The following is a 20,628-nucleotide window of genomic DNA, read 5'->3' as shown; positions in this document are numbered from 1 at the left end:
AGTGGTAAAAACAAAATTTCTCAAGAAATGGGTGGCACACTCTCCCTCCCAGGAGCAAGCCCCTGCCTTCCCTCCCCCCTGCTTCCCCCAGGCACGTTACCTTTGCCTCTCTCTCCTAAGCTCCCAGGGCCCTTCTTCTGCCTCTGTAACTTGTCTCCACAGCCCAGCTCACTCACTTCTGCTACCTCTGTAACTTTCTAAATAAACTTTACTAATTTGGGAAGAAAAAAAAAGAAACAGGCACAAAACAAAACTCTACCTGAGACAGATTTCCTTCCCAGCCACTCCATATAAGAGAGTCTGACATTCCACTGTAATGTGAAAAGTTCTTTGTGTGTTATGGCAACTGTCTTGCAGAACAAACTATAAATAAAACCTCTTTACCTGAATTAAAAGTTGGGAGGAGTGATGGTGAAGCTATGGAAGATTTCTATCACTCAAACTAGACTTCCTACCCACAACCTTTCTCCTCCAACATAATGAAAATCCCTACCTGTTATCTTACCCCTAAATAATCTATACATACATAATTATAAAATTCTAATCCTTCAACAGCATTCAGGTATTCTACAAATGTTTGTTGTGTTATTAATATAAGCCAGGTACTGTTCTAGCTGCTGAAGATGTTGTAAACAAAACAAATCTCTGTAAAGCATATATTCCAGTCAAAAAATAAAGACAGAAGTAATAATATGCTTTCAGATCCTAAGTACTATGAAGAAAAACTAAACAGTAAGAAAAAGAGGACTGATTGTGTCTTACTACAACGCCTGCAAACTGAAGGCAGAGACAACACATTTACGTATGTGCTCCGTACGCTCTCAGCCCCTTACACAATGCATAGTACACAGCCAAGTACAACAAAGACAGAATTCAAGTGAATATAGGAAAATGACAAAATTACCTTTTCCAATATGTCGCCTTGTGTTTTCAATTGTGGAATTGCGATTAACATTTGACAACAATCCCAAGCAGAATCTACTTTTGTTATTTGAAGGGTCTGTGAATCCATCTACTAACACACTAGTAGAAGATGCATGAAAAGCTTCCCCAACACGATTGTTTAATTCATAGTAAACAATTGAACACCAATGTTTGGGCTCTTCATAGGCAACAGGCTGAACATCTGTGAACAAACCAAAGAAAAAAATGTTTAATTATTATCAGAAACTCTAGATTCTTTATGTATTCCCATTTAACCCAACTGAAGCTCTATTTGAAAATAAAAATTTTCAGATATTTCACTTAGTCTCACTGTCCCTCCTAGCTTTGAGTCTGTAAAAGAAACCCCAAAATACCCATAAAAGAAACCCCAAAATTCCTTGAATATGACTTTTTAAAAAACTATATATATACAAGGATAATCAACATCCCATTTTAAATTGTTTTTCTAGCAGAATCTAATCCAGGTTTAAATTTACAATGACAAACATGTTTCAGTATCCTAAAAGATTTAACTATACCAGTATCTATAAAATTATACTAAACAAAAATGTGAATTAAAAAACTGAGACTCTCAGCAAACTAGTATAAAGAGGAACTTCTTCAACTTGATAAAGACCATTTACAAAAAGAACTATAGCTAACATTCTACTTAATGGTGAAAAACTAGCCGTTTTCCTGCTGAGATCAGTAGTAACAAGGCAAAGATGTCCTCACCACTCTTTTTCAACATTGTACTGGAAGTCCTAGCTAATGCAGTAAGACAAAATAAGGAAATAAAAAGTATACAGATTAAGAAAGAAGAAATAAAACTGCCCCTTTTTCCACAAATAACATGACTACCTGCATAAAAAATTTGAAAGGACGGACAAACAAAAAAATCTTCCTAGAACTAATTATCAATTACAGCAAAGTTGCAGGATGCAAGGTTAATAGACAAAAGTCAATCACTTTCCTATATACCAGCAATAAACAAGTGAAACTTGACATTAAGAACTCATTACTGCCTGACCGGGCGGTGGCGCAGTGGATAGAGTGTCAGACTGGGATGCGGAAGACCCAGGCTCGAGACCTCGAGGTCGCCAGCTTGAGCGAGGGCTTATCTGGTTTGAGCAAAAGCTCACCAGCTTGAGCCCAAGGTCGCTGGCTCGAGCAAGGGGTTACTCAGCCTGCTGAAGGCCCACGGTCAAGGCACATATGAGAAAGCAATCAATGAACAATTAAAGTGTTGCAATGTGCAACAAAAAACGAATGACTGATGCTTCTCATCCCTCCGTTCCTGTCTGTCTGTCCCCGTCTATCTCTCTCTCTCTGTAAAAAAAAAAAAAAAAAAAAAAAAAGGAACTCATTACTATTTACATTAGCACTCAAAAATAAGATAGTTAGGTAAAAATCAAACAAAAATAGGTATAAGATCTTTGAAAAAACTGTAATACACTAATGAAAGAAATCAAAGAACTAAATAAATGGCTGTATCATTCATAAATATGAAAATTCAATATTGTGAAGACATCAGTTCTTCTCAACATGATCTATTAATTCAATGCAACACCAATTAAAATTCCAGAAAATTATTTTGTGGAAGTCAACAAACTGATCCTGAAGTTTATATGGAGAGGCGCAAGACCTAGAATTGCAAACACAATATTGAAGAACAAAATCAAAAGATTGACACTAACCAACTTAAAGACTTACTATGAAGCTATAGCAACCAAGGCTGTGTGGTACTGACAAAAGAATAGACCAACAGAACAAAAGAACAAAAGAGAGAACCTACAGAAATAGACCCATAGATAGATATAATTAACTGATCTTTGACGAAGGAGCAAGGGCAATATGGAAAAAACATAGTCTTTTCAACAAATGATACAAGAACACTCACATGCAAAAATCTTAATCTAGACACAGATCTTATACCCTTCATCAAATTACTTCAAAATGGATCACAGACCTAAATGTAAAATTCAAAACTATGAAATTTCTAGAAGATAACCTAGGAGACAATCTAGAGGACCCTGAATAAGGTGATGAATTTTTAGATACAACACAGCAAGGCAAGATCTATGAAAAAAATGATAAACTAGACTTCATTAAAAATTAAAAACTTCTCTGCAAAAGGCACTGTCAAGGGAATAAAAAGATGAGACAAAGACTGGGAAAAAATATTTGCAGAAGACACATCTGATAAAGGACTGCTATCCAAAATATAAAAAGAACTCTAAGAAGAAAATGAACAACCCAATTAAAATATGAGTCAAAGACATGAACAGATACCTCACTGCAGTGGTGGGATTAAAATAATTTAACAACCGGTTCTTTGCCCTAATAACCATTATAAGTATAAAAAAAGATATACCAAAAAAGGTAGCTTATTATTTCATGCATTTAATACTTAAGTAAGAATAAAAAAGGTATAAAAAATTAGATAAGAGTTTTAAAATATTAATGAAAAAATATTAAATACCTGACAAAAAAACAAAACTGTTATCTAAGATACTTCCATATTGCTTCTTGATTGGTGTCCACACTTGCAATTTTTTCACCTATGGATGGAATGAACATTACTACAGGCACTTAGAATACACTGTTGTGCAGATAAATGTTAAAAAAGAGTAAGGAATGTAAATTTGTGATTTTCACATTGGGTGGCTGCCCAGGTGCCCACCTTAGAGAGAAACCTTGACTACAGTGCCATTTTAACAACCAATTCACCAAACTCAACAAAAAAAATTACCATATTTTTCGCTCCATAAGACACACCTGACCATAAGACACACCTAGGGTTTTAAGGAGGAAAATAAGAAAAAAAAATTCTGGCCTGACCAGGCAGTGGCAACAGTGGAGAGGGCATTGGACTGGGACCTGGAGGACCCAGGTTTCGAACCCCAAGGTCACCAGCTTGATTGAGGGTTCATCTGGTTTGAGCAAAGATCACCAGCTTGAGCCCAAGGTTGTTGGCTTGAGCAACGGGTTACTCGGTCTGCTGTAGCCCCCTGGTCAAGGCACATATAAGAGAGCAATCAAAGAATAACTAAAGTGCCACAATGAAGAATTGATGCTTTTCATCTCTCTCCCTTCCTGTCTGTCCCTATCTATCCCCCTATTTGTCAAAAAAAAGAAAAAAAAATTCTGAACCAAATGGTGTGTTAAAATATTTAATAAAATACCGTATTTTTTGCTCCATAAGATGCATGGGCATTTTACTCTCCACTTTTGGGGGTGGGAAGTGCATCTTATGGAGCAAAAAATACGGTAGGTATTGGTTCTGCCAAACCAGTGTGAACTAGCTGAATCCCACCACTGCCTCATCAGAAAATATACACACATGGCAAATAAACATATAGAAAGATGCTCCACATTATTTGTCATAAGAAAAATACAAATTAAAATGACAATGGGTTACCACTGCCACACATAATGGCCAAAATCCAAAACACCAACACCACCAAATGCTGATGAGGACGTGGAACAATATGAACTTTCCTTCACTGTTGGTGGGAATATACAGTGGTACAGCCATTATGGAAGACAAGTTTGATGATTTCTTATGAAACTAAACACACTTTTAACATACAGTGTAGCAAATGTGCTCCTTGGTATTTTGTGTGTGAAAACTATGTCCACACAAAAACCTGCACACAGATGTTTATTGTAGCTTTATTCATAATTGCCCAAACTTGGACACAACCAAGACATCCTTCAGTAGGTGAATGAATAAACTATGGTATATCCAGACAATGAAACATTATTCAAGACTAAAAAGAAATGAGCTAAGCTATCAAGCTATGAAAAGACACAGGGGAAACATCAATGCAAATTACTGAAAGAAGCCAATCTGAAAAGGCTACATATTGTATAATTCCAATTATATGACATTCTGGAAAAGACAAAACCATGAAGACAATAAAAAGACCAATGGTTACCAAGCCTTAAAAGGGGGGTAGGGATGAACAGGCAGAGCACAAAGGATGTTTAGGGCAGAGAAACTATTCTGTATGGTACTATAATGGTAGATAGATGTGCAGGGGAACTCATTTTAAAGATGGCCCCAGCAGCAGAGGTATCTGGGAAGTGCTCTACTCTCCGCAGGTGCTAAATTCTCTGTGGCTCTCTGCAACCTCACACTGGGCTGACTGCTCAGAAAGCCAGAATGCTGCTGCTACCCACAGACAAACGTCTGCCCCAGAAGAGAGGGTAATGAACATAGAGAGTGTAATAACTGCCGGATGTTACCTTTTAACTTAGAAATGCATTGTTCTTTCTGGTGGGCTATGTGACTACCTACCACATGGTTTTGCTATTAACCTCCTATTAAAAGAGACCCTGTTCTAGGAGGGGTAGGTTCAGCCCAGCCTGCCACCACTGCAAGCCACAGAATATACAACAGCAAGAATGAACCCTAATGTAAATTATGGATTCCAGTTGATAATGATGTGTCAGTGTAGGTTCACTGATTGTATTCAATGTTCCACCCTGGTGTAGGATTCTGGGAGTGCGGGAGACTGCGGAGGCAAGGGGAATGTGGGAACTCTACTTTCTGTTCAAATTTGCTGTGAACCTAAAAAACAAAATCTGTTAAAAAAGAAACAAAACAATTAAGAATAACAAAGTGAGCGTTACTTTTGAGTAAAAGGTGGTATATATTTTAAAAGTACCAGAACAGTGGAAAATAATTTACATATTATAAAAAATACAGACAGCCCCTGACTTACAATGATTCAATTTAAGATTTTTCAACTTTACAATGGTGTGAAAGCCATATCCACTCCATGGAAACTGTACTTTGAATTCTGAACTTTGATCTCCTTCTGGGCTAGCAATACATGGTAGAATCCTCTCTCAGGATGCTGGGCAGTGGCAACAAGCCACAGATACCAGTCAGTCGCATGATCATATGGGTAAACAACTGATAATCACAGCGCAATCATTGTGGGAGATAATTCTGACCAACTGCAGGCTAATTTAAGTGTTTTGAGCACTTTTTAGGATGGCTAGGCTAAGCTATGATGTTTACTAGGTTAGGTGTATTAAATGCTTTTTGACTAAAAGATATTTTCAATTTCCAATGGGTACTGACCAAATTCTTATTCCTGTAAGTCAAGAATTCATAATGAACACAGTAGGTGGGAGGGACAAGGAAGCTCTCCACCCAGTGCTAGCAGGGTGTGTGTCCTGTAGCTGTAATCAGGCTGAAGTCATGGACCTTCAATTTTCTTTAAAAAAGGCAGGGATAAATACGTGAGAAAAACTTAGAGAATGGTCACATGGTTTATGTAAGCAGTGCTAAAGAACTGGTTAACTTTGAAAATTTAATTCTGAAATGACTTCTGGTCAGGATGGTGGCATAAGTAAATGCAGTATTTGAATCGTCCCACAACCATCATTCAAAACTGCCGGAAGTGTAGCTGAATTATAGTCCTACAAGTATGGCTACAAGTAGGGCTTAAAGAAGCCACATCTAGGCTAGTAGGAGGGGCAGAGACACAGAAGGGGCTGGTCCGACACTCATGTGTGGCTGTTTAAAATTGGGAGGGATGCCCTGCTGTCTGACTCAGCGGTAGAGCATCCTCCTGGTGTGTGGAAGTCCCGGGTTCAATTCCTGGTCAGGGCACACAGGGGAAGTGACCATCTGCTTCTCCACCCCTTCCCGTCCTCCTCCTCCTTCTCTCTTTCTCTCTCTCTCTTCCTCTCCCACAGCCATGGCTCAAGCAAGTTGGCCCTGGGCACTGAGGATGCCCCCCTGGCCTTGCTCCAGGTGCTAAAACAAATTGGTTGCCGAGCAACAAAGCAAGCCCCAAATGGGCAGAGCATCACACTATAGAGGGCTTGTCAGGTGGGTCCTGGTCAGGGAACTACAGGGAGTCTGTCTCTCTGCCTCCCTGCTTCCCATGTCTAATATATATAATAAAATAAAATTGGGAGGGATATCTCTGCTGTGCAGGTTCCCCTTAAGGAGCAAGAGATCCCACCCAACCCCACACCAGGCCTCCTAGCCCACGGTTCTAGAGCCAGGAAAAAAAGTCCCACAACTTCTGACCAGCAGGATTATGGCTAAGCGAAATGGAGAGCTGCAGGAATCCCACGCAGTTACTCTTACAGGGCCATGCAGGAACTTAATTAGATTCACTCTAAGCTCCAGCACTGGGGCAGCAGTTTGAAAGGAACCAGGGACATACATGCAGGAACTGGCTTGTCAGGCATCAAAGCAAGAGCTGGGGGCAGGGAGTGCAGCCTTCTGAAAGTGCTGGCAGAGGCCATTCTTCCTTTTCTGAACCCCCCACCCCCCACAGAGCAGGCAGGCAGTCCACCATATCTGAGTTTCCATCAACCTGGTTCACTTTGTCCCATCCCACTCAATTTGCAGGCCCACCAAGCCATTTTCAGTGGCTTTCCCATATAAATAGCCTGTCTTGGCTTATGCTCTTTCCTAAAATCTCTCAAACAAGCAGCATCTGGTCTCTGCATACCCTATACCCCCTGCTAAGAGTCCCCAGACATAGCTCTAGCTGCATCTAGCCTTGGTTCACATCTTGGCCTCTCCTGGTCAGCTCCAAATCCAGTACAAGTAGCAGCCATCTGCATACTGCTCTGTAATTTGTGCCAGGTGGCCCCAGGCAGGGCACACAGACAATGGTTTACCTTGCACCCTCTGGAAGGTCCCAGAGTCAGTGCACCTGGTGGACAGCTTCAGACCATCCCGGATTACAACCTCACCACCTCCACAAGAGACACACTCAAGGGGCAGACTCGGTGAGCACCAAAGCCCCTGAAAAGCAAGTTCTGCTCCATAGGGTTGACTCCTACACAGCAGTTCCTCCATTGTAGTAGCAGCCAGACCTAAAAGCTCATCATCAGCCTGGGGGTGAATCCCTCCCAGTGACACCAAAGCAATCAACACTCAACTACAACAGGACAGTGCACAAAGTCCACATAGGGAAGCACTCGCAGTGCCCAGTTGGGTAACTGTGGAGGCTGTGCCACTGGGCCCTACAGGACACCTACTGCACAAGGTCACTCTACCAAGTCTGGGAGATGTAGCAGCTCTACCCAATACCCAGAAACAAACACAGGAAAGCAGCAACAAGGAATGCTGAGACAAAGAAACAGGTCCCAAGTGAGAGAACAAGAGAAATCTCCAGAAAAAAGAACTAAATAAAACAGAGGCAGGCAAACTACTACCAGATACAAAGTTTAAAATACTGGTTATAAGATGTTCAAGGAATTTAGTGAGAACTTCAACAAAGAAATAATAAGCATAAAAAATACAGAAACTGTAAAAAATAAACAGAAATGAAGGATATATTAACTGAAAAGAAGAATTATTTACAGAGAATCAAAAGCAGAGTACATCAAGCTGAGAATCAAATTAGCACTTTGAAATAAAAGAAAGCAATAAACCCAAAATGAAAACAAAGAAAAGAACACTCAATCAGACAGCAAAAAGAAAAAAAGAATCCAAAAAAATCCGAAGATCGTTTAAGGAGCCCCTGGGACAATTCCAGGCATAACAAACAACATTAGCATCATGGGGGTGCCAGAAAGAGGAGAGAGCAAGAAACTGAAAACCTACTTGAAAATATAAAGACAGAAAACTTTACCAGGTCATACAAGTCCATGAAGTGCAGAGAGTCCCAAACAAGATGATCCCAAAGAGGCCCCACAGGACACATCATAATTCAAATGCAAAAGATTAAAAACAAAGAGAGAAACTTGAAAGCAGCAAGAAAAAAAGCAGTTAGTTACCTACAAAGGAGCTCCTGTAAGACTGTGAACTGATTTCTCAACAGGAACTTTGCAGAAACAAGCAGAATAGAAAGAGTCAGATATAGAGAACATTTTTTCTTTTAATGAGAAGAGGGAAGAGAGAGATAGACTCCTACATGCACCCTAACTGGGATCCACCTGGCAACACCCTTCTGGGGCTGATGCTCAAATCAAGTGAGCTATCCTTAGTGCCTGAGGCAGACGGTCAGACCCACAAGCTATCCTCAGCGCCCAGGGCCAATGCTCAAACCAATGGAGCCCTGGCTGTGGGTAGGGAAGAGAGAAGGGGGAGAAGAAGGGAAAGAGAAGCAGATGGTCACTTCTCAAGCGTGCCCTGACCAGGGATCAAACCTGAGACATCTGCACGCCACGCCAATGCTCTATCCACTGAGCAAACAGCCAGGTCTCAGAGAACATTTTGATGAATGTCAAATGGGAGGGGGATGGGTGAAAAAGGTGAAGGGATTAAGAAGTACAAACAGGTAGTAACAGAACAGTCATGGGGATGTCAAGTACAACATAGGGAAAACAGTCAATAATATTCTAATAACTATGTATAATGTCAAATAAGAGACTGATCAGGATGATCACTTAGTAAGTTATATGTCTAATTACAGGGTTGTACACCTGAAACTAATATGACATACAGCTGACTATATGTCAACTGTAACTGAAAAATAGAAAATGACTGAGGCCCCAGTCCGTTGGTTCAGTAGTAAAGCGTCAGCCTGCCGTGTGGATGTCCTGGGTTCAATTTCCGGTGAGGGCACACAGGAGAGGCAACCATTTGCTTCTCTAACCTACCTGTCCCCTTCTCTCTCTATTTTCTCTCTCTTCCCCTCCTGCAGCCATGGTTTGATTGGCTCAAGCAAGTTGACCTTAAGCTCTGAGGATGGCTTTGTGGCCTTTATTTCAGGCACTAAAAAAAAAAAAACGGCTCAGTTGCTGAGCAATGGAGCAAGGGCTCCAAATGGGCAGAGCATCGCCTCCCGCCTCCTGCCTCCTGTGGGCTTGCCGGCTGAATCCCAGTTGGGGGCACATGTGGGAGTCTGTCTCTCTGCCTCCCCTTCTCTCACTACAAAAAAAAAAAAAAGAAAGAAAGAAAAAAAAAGAAAAAAGAAAATGATTGAAAAATAATAAAAGTAAATAAACAAAATTTATTTGATTATTCAATTGTAAAGAATTCAGATGAGAAAAGACAGAACAATATGTCAATGTGGACCCATAGAGAGAAATTCTAACAGCTCAGATTTTAAATAAGTTTATATAAAAATGGAACAAGGAGGGGCCCATAAACAAAGACATACAAATGAGTAGCAGGAAGTTATAACAATAGTGTCAGGAAAACTAGAAGCTCATAGGGAAAAAATTGCTAAGCTAAACTAAAAAGACAATTTTGGTTAGGATGAAAAGGATAAAAAGAAAAGCTTTGCCTGTGCTCAAGACAAAGGCCCCATTGTTAACTGGTGATTCAGGACCCTGAAATTTACTGATTTTTCTTTAAGTACTTCCCTGTCAAAGAAAAAAAACACAAAATATAACTGAAATAAGAATAAACTTTGGTGAAAAAAGACATCTATGAGGGTGAGAAGACTTGAGCACCAAGTTCCTCTACAAGGACTCAGTTGTTTGGCTAAGAAAAACTGCAAGCATACCAAACTATTCCACTGCACCATCTGACCTTTGGAGAGTCGGGAGAAAAGAAAAGGAAAATGATTGTTGGGGTAAATATAGTCCATGTTTTCAGAAGATGATAATACCATTCATTGGTTATTACCTGATGCTATATGCTAAGATCATTACAAATACTGTCTAATTCAATCAATATACTAATAATACCTATGTAAAGAATATTTATTTTACAAATAAGAAAACAGGCTTAAAGATTTTTTAAAAAATCTACCCTAAGTTGCAAAACAAATAAATAGAGATGCAGGAATTCAAATCCAGAAATTCAAGTTCTGAGGCATTCTGCTCCAAATGAGGATAGATTTCATCAATTACAAGCAAATTAGTATGATAAAATTCCTAGGTGAATTCTAAACCTTGAAAAAGCAAAGACACAGGACATTAACACATTCAGACATTAACACATTGTTGACCAGCAATTTTCAGCAGAAGTTATCTTATGACTCTGGCTATTTTTCATAATTGAGTATGAAAGTGAAACAATCTAAATAAACTTCAGTATACTTTATTTATACATAATAAATTTAAATGAAACTCTGTACATATCAGCTACATATTATATTTTATACATATTATATATTTTAGTAATTTTTTTGGTGTGGTATACTGTATAGCAGGGGTCCCCAAACTTTTTACACAGGGGGCCAGTTCACTGTCCCTCAGACCATTGGAGGGCCGGACTATAAAAAAAACTATGAACAAATCCCTATGCACACTGCACATATCTTATTTTAAAATAAAAAAACAAAACGAGAACAAATACAATATTTGAAATAAAGAACAAGTAAATTTAAATCAACAAACTGACCAGTATTTCAATGGGAACTATGCTCCTCTCACTGACCACCAATGAAAGAGGTGCCCCTTCCAGAAGTGCGGTGGGAGCCGGGTAAATGGCCTCAGGGGGCCGCATGCGGCCTGTAATTTGGGGACCCCTGCTGTATAGCAATCACCTATGTGTAATGATACCCAACATTTTGCAAATATATCTGGTTTCGCTGCGCTTTCCTTTTGAAACACACACTTTACACATTCTAGTTGGACTTTTTTTTATACCAGTGACTATTTTTTCTAAAATGTGGTCTTTTAGTTGCTCTGAAAGCCTAAAAGGTGAATCAATTTAAGGAGCTCTGTTAGAAGTACCAGAAGAAGTGTTAGGTTCTGAGCTGCACTCATTTGAACCAGCAGATATCCATTCCCTAGCTACTTCAAGTAGAAGTTTTTTGTATCTTATTTGTCTATTGCAAATTTTAAATGCACTGAATAAAGCGCAATTGAGAAAGAATGCTACTTTTTTAGACCACTTTTATACTTTTTTGAAAGATACTGCTGTTCGCCAAATACTGGTCTCCTCAATCGACTCCCTTCATGTATTTGTTGTAGTCTAATATGCACACAGGTTTAACTACAGTGTGTCCGTAAAGTCATGGTGCACTTTTGACCAGTCACAGGAAAGCAACAAAAGACAATAGAAATGTGAAATCTGCACCAAATAAAAGGAAAACTCTACCAGTTTCATACCTATTCAGTGCAGTTCGATGTGGGCTCATGCACAGATTTTTTAGGGCTCCTTAGGTAGCTATCCCGTATAGCCTCTACAGACTCGTCACTGACTGATGGCCTACCAGAACGGGTGTCTCCATCAAACGGCCGGTTTCCTTCAACTGCTTATCCCATCGAGTAATGTTATTCCTATGTGGTGGCGCTTGGTTATAAAGCGCAGATATTCACATTGCACTTTGGTCATGGATTCGAATTTAGCGAGCCACAGACACACTGAACTTTTCTCTGTACCATCCACATCTCGACTGGCATGGCCGTGGGCTGCTCCTCTGTATACACGATGTTACGTCATCATCTGCGCATGCACACATGCTGCCACATCATCCTACAGAAAACTGGGAGGGTTTTCCTTTTATTTGGTGCAGATTTCACATTTCTATTGTCTTTTGTTGCTTTCCTGTGACCGGTCAAAAGTGCACCATGACTTTACGGACACACTGTGTATCTTCCGTAGAATTTTTTTTTCACTTTCCAGTTGTTTTCATAGAGGCACCGTGGATATCATATTCACTAGTCTTTCATCTTTCCATGATATAAGGACAATAGGTCCTTTCCGTAAAAATGTCATTTTCCCTCTCTGAAGATTCTTTGACTTTTCTTTTAGTACCTCTTGCAAGCCACAGTTTTCTCTTATGGTACCACAGATTAATGTTTTCTAATAATATTTCAGCCGTAGAAATGCTGTTGTAGTAATTATATGTTGGTAAACATGATGCCAAGAATCAAGATATGCTCTAAGACAGATAATATAGTTTCTTGCAGCCTTTTGCCTTCACCCAAATAAATCTCTAAGTTGCAAATGTATAATATATTTATTTCCACTTTCTTCAAAAAGCATTCTCACTAAAATCCCGTATTTTATTATTTTTGCCGGATTATATGTTCGGACGCTGATACATTCTCTATATGGTATCATTGCTTCATCTAGGGTAACTCCTTCTTAGGTACATACAAAGACTGAAATTTTGGAAGAAAGTAAGCCAAAAGAGGGCTAATTTTATACAGTCTGTCTTCATTAGATGTATTTTGTGAATTATTAGTAAGATGGAATAATGTAAGAATTTGCTTGAACCTCATTCTGCTCATAGTTTTAGTAAATATTGGAGCTTCAACCAAAGGGTCCATTGACCAGTAATCTGTCCAATGTGATTTTCTCATTTGTCCTATCAATATCAAAAACTGAGAAACTTCTTTAAATCAGTATTGGTAACTTTCGTCCATGGTACAGTTTTAGATTTTTTTGTCAAATTGTTCCATTTGGTGGTGGTATAAATTGGTTTGAGAAACAACTAAATCAAAAAAATCGTCACTAAAAAGTAATTCCATCACTTCCCTGATGCTTCCCGATCACTAAAGTAGGCAGTTACACCCAAAGTATTTGAATAATCCTCCAAGGTTGGTATAATATCATTTTCAATCCACTCTTCTTCAAAATCACTTTCACTATCAGATCTTATTACATTTCTTTTTTTGTTGTTTTGGTGGTCTAGTATCAGACTCATTACTGTCTTCTAATAAAATATCAATTTCTACATCACTACAGTATATTTCAAAATCACTCAGACAATCAGATAGTGTCTGCATATAATTCATGGAAAAGTTCTTCACTTTCACGATCCGTCATGGTTGAAACTTTGGTAATACTATAATTGTGATAAAAACTTAAATATCAAGAAAAGTCACTTATTTTTTTTTCTGAAGCTGGAAACGGGGAGAGACAGTCAGACTTCCGCATGCGCCCGACCGGGATCCACCCGGCACGCCCACCAGGGGCGAAGCTCTGCCCCTCCGGGGTGTTGCTCTGCCACGACCAGAGCCACTCTAGCGCCTGGGGCAGAGGCCAAGGAGCCATCCCCAGAGCCCAGGCCATCTTTGCTCCAATGGAGCCTTGGCTGCGGGAGGGGAAGAGAGAGACAGAGAGGAAGGAGGGGGTGGGGGTGGAGAAGCAAATGGGCGCTTCTCCTGTGTGCCCTGGCCGGGAATCGACCCGGGTCCCCCGCACGCCAGGCTGATGCTCTACCGCTGAGCCAACTGGCCAGGGCCGAAAAGTCACTTTTTTTTATAATAAACTGAACATGATTGAACGTGAAAGATTTTACAATATCCTTAATATGTATGTTCAAACTGTGAGGGATTAGAAGATAGTCCACGTTTAGACGGCTAGACACTGATTGTTTTTGTTTACCATACCTTCGATTGCAGTCTCACACCTGGAGGAGTGGGAAGAAAAGGAGTCTGCATGAGAATATAGAATTAGAGAACCGTGTGCTGTTTTTCGAACTTCGACCCTCAGGGCGAAGAGTCACAAATACAATAATCCTTTATCACCCTGAGTTTCAAAAATTGAAATAGCTAATGCAAGTGCAAACACGAGCTAACTCGTGAACAGTCAACAATGTGTTAACGTGACTATTGTGGAGCCTGAAATGTAACTTTTTTATTTTTTTTATTTTTTTAATTAATTAATTTATTTATTTGTATTTTTCCAAAGCTGGAAACAGGGAGAGACAGTCAGACAGACTCCCGCATGCGCCCAACCGGGATCCACCCAGCACGCCCACCAGGGGGCGACACTCTGCCCACCAGGGGGCAATGCTCTGCCCCTCCGGGGCGTCGCTCTGTTGCGACCAGAGCCACTCTAGCGCCTGGGGCAGAGGCCAAGGAGCCAACCCCAGCACCCAGGCTATCTTTGCTCCAATGGAGCCTCGCTGTGGGAGGGGAAGAGAGGAAGGAGAGGGGGAGGGGTGGAGAAGCAGATGGGCGCTTCTCCTGTGTACCCTGGCCGAGAATCGAACCCGGGACCCCTTGCATGCCAGGCCGACGCTCTTCCACTAAGCCAACTGGCCAGGGCCTGAAATGTAACTTTTTAGAAACATGGGGCTCCTAAAGAAAGCATAATGTGACATTCAGTCTTTCAGTATTATCACAAACACGTGTAACATACACAAAAACATCATTCTTTTAAGTAATATATAAAATGACAGTATCTTACTTCTTCTACACTTCTGACATACCAAGAAATTTAGAGTCTAAAAACAAAATGGCTTTTAAGCCACAATGAGAATGACACTTCACATCCAGTAGGATAGCTATTTTTCTTTTTTTTTAAAGTGTTGACAAGAGTGTGAAGAAATTCGAACCCTAATACACAGCTGGTGGAAATGTAAATGGTGCAACCACTGTGGAAAACAGTTTGACAGCTCCTCAATAAGTTAAACAGAATTACCATAAAATTCAGCAACTCCAATCCCAGGTATATAATACCAAATGAGTTCAAAAGCAAAAATTCAAACACATAACTATACACCAATGTTCAGAGGAGCATTATTCAGAATAGCCAAAGGGTATAAACAATCCAAATGTCTATCAACAGACACATGGATAAACAAATTGTGTTATATAATAGAATATTATTCAGTCTTAAAAAGAAATGAATTTCTGTTACATGCTATAACATGGATAAACCTTGAAAGCCTTATAGTACGTGAAATAAGCCAGACACAAAAGACAAATTAATTATAACATTTTATTTAGGAAACTAGACTAGACAACTTCTCAGAGACAGAAAGTAAAATGGTAGTTACCAACGGTCATGGGGAGGAGGGAGAATGGGGAGTTATTATTTGACGGGTACAGAGTTCTGCTTAAGATCATGAAAACGTCCTAGAAATGGATAATAGGATGGCTACACAACATTGTGCATATACTTAACCCTTTGAGTAGTGAGTTCTTTTCACGTTCACTGACCCCCAAGAGTGAGTTGTTTTTTTTTCAAAAAATGAAATTAGTGCCAGTTCCAGTTTTATTAACTTAAAATCCTGTTTTTTTGATAACCAATCTATGGAAACAAGAACATACATTTGCCTTTTGTTAATGTTGCCTTACACATTTTAAAAATAAATCAATCACACTCTACTAGATAGTCAGGAGGCACGAGGATGTATACGAACATTTGTACTACTCAAAGGGTTAATATCACTGAATTATATACTTTAACAAGACACCCCAAAATACCTGAGGCAAAAACCAACAGAACTGAAAGCAGAAATAAATGGTTCAATAGTAATAGTTGGAAATTTCAATCTCCCACTTTCAAAAATTGATAGAACAAAATTAATGCAAAAGACTTGAACAATACTATCAACTAACGGGATCTGACTGAAATTCACAGATCACATAATACCCTATGACACCAGAATATACAACTTTTTCAAATGCACATGAAATATTCTCTGAAGTAGACCATATACTCTGCCAGGTTGGCAAGCATTTTCCAGTCACCAAATCCAGCAACATTAAACGGTTGTATACAATGACCAAGTGGAATGCAAAGATTTTAGGTTTTGCAGGCCACATACTATTTGTCACATAGTCTTCTTTAACAACCCTTTAATAATCTAAAAACCATTCTTAGGTCATAGGTTATATGAAAACATGCATATAACAAGATGCAATAAATTTAAAAAAACTGAAATCATACAAAGTATATTCAATGCCCACACTGAAATTAAATTAGGAATTAACAACAGAAAGAAATGTGGGAAATTTTGAAATATTTGAAAATTGAATAACATGCTACCAAATAATACAAGAGTCAAACAAGAAATCACAAGAAAAATTTAAAAATATTTTGAACTGAATAAAAATGAAAACAACACATATGAACATTTATGAAATACAACTAAAGGAGTGGTTAGAGGCAAATTAATAGTTTTGAACAGCTATGTTAAAAAAGAAACAAACTCAAATCAATAACCTAAGATTCCACCTTAAGAAATTATAAAAGTAAACTAAACCTAAAGTAAGCAGAATAAAGGAAATAATAGAGATTAAAATGGAAATCAATGAAAAAGAGAAAAGTTGGTTCTTTCAAAAGGTCAACAAAATTGGCAATCCTTTAGCTAAACCAACCAAGAAAAAACAAATAAGATACTACTTTTCAAAATCAGGAATGAAGACATATTATATTATCCTACTTAGGAAACTAGACTAGGCAAATTTTCAGAGACAGAAAGTAAAGTGGTAGTTACCAAGTGGAAACCCCTACAGAAGTTAAAAATATTATAAAGGATGCCAAGAGAAATTTTATGCCAACAAATTAAACAATTTGGATGAAATGAACCAACTTCTAAAAAGAAATTACCAAAACTGACTCAAGAAAAAATACTAAACCTGAACACATACATGTAACAACTAAAAAACTTGAATCAGTTTTTAAAATCTTCCCACAAAGAGGCCCTGGCCAGTTGGCTCATTGGTAGAGCGTCGGCCTGGTGTGCAGGAGTCCCGGGTTCGATTCCCGGCCAGGGCACACAGGAGAAGTGCCCATCTGCTTCTCCACCCCTCCCCCTCTCCCTCCTCTCTGTCTCTCTCTTCCCCTCCTGCAGCCAAGGCTCCATTGGAGCAAAGTTGGCCCGGGCGCTGTGGATGGCTCTGTGGCCTCTGCCTCAGGCGCTAGAATGGCTCTGGTTGCAACAGAGCGACGCCCCAGATGGGCAGAGCATCACTCCCTGGTGGGTGTGCTGGGTGGATCACAGTCAGGCGCATGCGGGAGTCTGTCTGACTGCCTCCCTGTTTCCAACTTCAGAAAAAGACAAAAAAAAAAAAAATCTTCTCACAAAGAAAAGTCCAAGCACAAATGACTTCACTGGTAAATTCTATCAAATAAAGAAGAAACAATACCTTCCAAACTTTTCTAAAACTAGGAGGAAACACTTCCCAACTCACTCCATAAGGCCATTATTACTGATACCAATGTCAAAAATACATCACTGCAAAACCACAGAACATTATCACATATGAATACATAAGCAAAAGTACTCAACAAAATATCAGTAAAACTAATAGCGCAATATATAAAAAAAAAAAGGATTAAACATCTTGACCATGTAGGATTTATCCTTGGAATATAAGACTGGTTTAACATCAGAAAATCTGTTTATGAAATACACCTTATTACTAGAAAAAAGGAAAAAAACCCACTTCTGATCATCTCAACAGATGCAGAAAAGGCTTTTGACAAAATCCAACATTCATTCTTGATAAAACTTCTCAACTATGTAGCTAGTAATTTACTGGCTAAACTCTGCAGAACGGGTCGGGAACCTTTTTGGCTGAGAGAGCCATGAACGCCACATATTTTTAAATGTATTGTAATTCCGTGAGAGCCATACAACAACCCGTGTACGTTATGCATTATCCAATAAAAATTTGATGTCCCAGAGGACAGCTGTGATTGGCTCCAGCCACCCGCAACCATGCACATGAGCGGTAGGAAATGAATGGACTGTAATACATGAGAATGTTTTATATTTTTAATGTTGTTTTTTTTTAATTATTAAACATTTGTGTGTAAGCCAAATGCAGCCATCAAAAGAGTCACATCTGGCTCGCGAGCCATAGGTTCCCGACCCCTGCTGCAGAACAATGTTAAATAGAAGAAGTAAGAGTAGGTAGACATCCTTGTCTTATTTCCAATTGTAAGGGGAAAGCAAGTCAGTCTTTTATTATTAAGCATGAGGACAGCTGTAGGTTTTTCATATATGCCCTTTAAAAAATAATGAGAGAGAGAATTTAAAGGCATCCAGGCTGGATAGGTGGATAGGAAAAAACTTTTTTTTTTTAATTCATAGACAATATGCTCTTGTATTTAGACCAGTGGCGCCCCCAACCTTTTTTTGGGCCACGGACCGGTTTAATGTCAGAAAATATTTTCACGGACCGGCCTTTAGGGTGGGACAGATAAATGTATCACGTGACTGAGACAAGCATCAAGAGTGAGTCTTAGACGAATGTAACAGAGGGAATCTGGTCATTTTTTAAAAATAAAATATCATTCAGACTTAAATATAAATAAAATGAAAATAATGTAAGTTATTTATTCTTTCTCTGCAAACCAGTACCAAATGGCCCATGGACCGGTACCGGTCTGTGGCCCCGGAGGTTGAGGACCACTGATTTAGATGACTCTAAGGCAGGGGTCCCCACACTACGGCCCACGGGCCGCATGCAGCCCCCTCAGGCCATTTATCCGGTCCCCACCGCACTTCCGGAAAGGGCACCTCTTTCATTGGTGGTCAGTGAGAGGAGCACATTGACCATCTCATTAGCCAAAAGCAGGCCCATAGTTCCCATTGAAATACTGGTCAGTTTGTTGATTTAAATTTACTTGTTCTTTATTTTAAATATTGTATTTGTTCCCGTTTTGTTTTTTTACTTTAAAATAAGATATGTGCAGTGTGCATAGGGATTTGTTCATAGTTTTTTTTATAGTTCGGCCCTCCAACAGTCTGAGGGACAGTGAACTGGCCCCCTGTGTAAAAAGTTTGGGGACCTCTGCTCTAAGGAATTCACAGACACACCCACAAAAAAAACAACCTATCACTAGAATTGGTTAATCGATGAATTCAGCAAGGTTGCAGGTTACAAAATTAATATCCAAAAATCAACTGTATTTCTGTATACTAATAAAGAATAATCCAAACATGAAATTAAATATATTCAATCATTTAGGAATAAACTTCAAAAGAAAAGCAGATATAAAAGGCTTTATACTGAACCCTGAGAAGATACAAATAAATGAAGATGCTCCATGCCTGTGCACTGGAAGATGATGGCAAACCTCCCTGAACTGATTTAACGATTCATTGTGAACTCTATCAAAATCCAAAGAGGGATTGGGGAGGGGTGGATTGAGAAATTGATAATAAAATGATATGGAAATGCAAAAAACACAAAATAGCCAAACAATTTTTAAAAAGAACAAAGTTGAAGAACTCATACTTTGTTTTTCCAAAACTCACATACAGCTTTAATAATCAAGACTATGAGGTATAGATATACAGATCAATAAATAAAATTAAGACTCCTGAAATAAATGCTAACTCTTACTGATTTCTGAAATGATTTCTGAACTGATTTCTGAAATGCCAAAACAATCCAATGGAGAAATTATATTCTTCCAACAAACACTGAGTGGCAGAACCACCTGACTATATCTGAATGTACAAAGATGAACAAAAAGTTAACATAATAGGAATCATATGCCTGAATGTAAGAGCTAAAGCTTTAGAACTTCTAGAATAAAACACATAAGAAAATTTTCATTACTATGGGATAGACAAAAATTTCTTAGATGGACCAACAGAAAAGAAAAAATTGTTAAACTGGACTTCATCAAAATTAAAAACTTTTGTGCTTTAAAAGATACCATTAAAAAAAACCCCACAGGCCCTGGCCAGTTGGTAGAGCATTGGCTTGGCGTGCAGGAGTCCCGGGTTCGATTCCCAGCCAGAGCACACAGGAGAAACGCCCATCTGCTTCTCCACCCCTCTCCCTCTCCTTCCTCTCTATCTCTCTCTTCCCCTCCCGCAGCCAAGGCTCCACTGGAGCAAAGTTGGCCCAGGTGCTGAGGATGGCTCTATGGCCTCTGCCTCAGGCACTAGAATGGCTCTGGTTGCAACAGAGCAGCGCCCTAGATGGGCGGAGCATCGCCCCCTGGTGGGCATACCAGGTGGATCCCGGACGGGCACATGCGGGAGTGTGTCTGACTGCCTCCCCGTTTCCAACTTCAGAAAAATACAAAAAAAAACCCCAAAAAACAAAAAACCACAGACTGAGAAAATATTTGTAAATTATGTATCTGATAAAGCAGTGGTCCCCAACCCTGGG

The 20,628-nt window shown here is 39.3% G+C and overlaps 1 protein-coding gene across 6 annotated transcripts in view; it reads right to left on the bottom strand.

The window, feature by feature from the left end:
• The window catches only part of SMAD5 (SMAD family member 5), a 76,144-nt gene that overhangs the window by 8,080 nt on the left and 47,436 nt on the right, over positions 1-20,628 (bottom strand). For all 6 annotated transcript variants that reach the window (XM_066272543.1, XM_066272538.1, XM_066272537.1 and 3 more), the window contains one exon: positions 905-1,126. In XM_066272543.1, coding sequence (XP_066128640.1) covers positions 905-1,126 — 222 coding nt within the window. The remainder of the gene's footprint in view (positions 1-904; positions 1,127-20,628) is intronic.

The sequence above is a fragment of the Saccopteryx bilineata genome, chromosome 4 (assembly GCF_036850765.1).
Source record: "Saccopteryx bilineata isolate mSacBil1 chromosome 4, mSacBil1_pri_phased_curated, whole genome shotgun sequence".
In the NCBI taxonomy this organism is placed as follows: domain Eukaryota; kingdom Metazoa; phylum Chordata; class Mammalia; order Chiroptera; family Emballonuridae; genus Saccopteryx; species Saccopteryx bilineata.
Note: the sequence above shows the minus strand (reverse complement) of the source record. Positions and strands in the feature narration are given on the sequence as shown.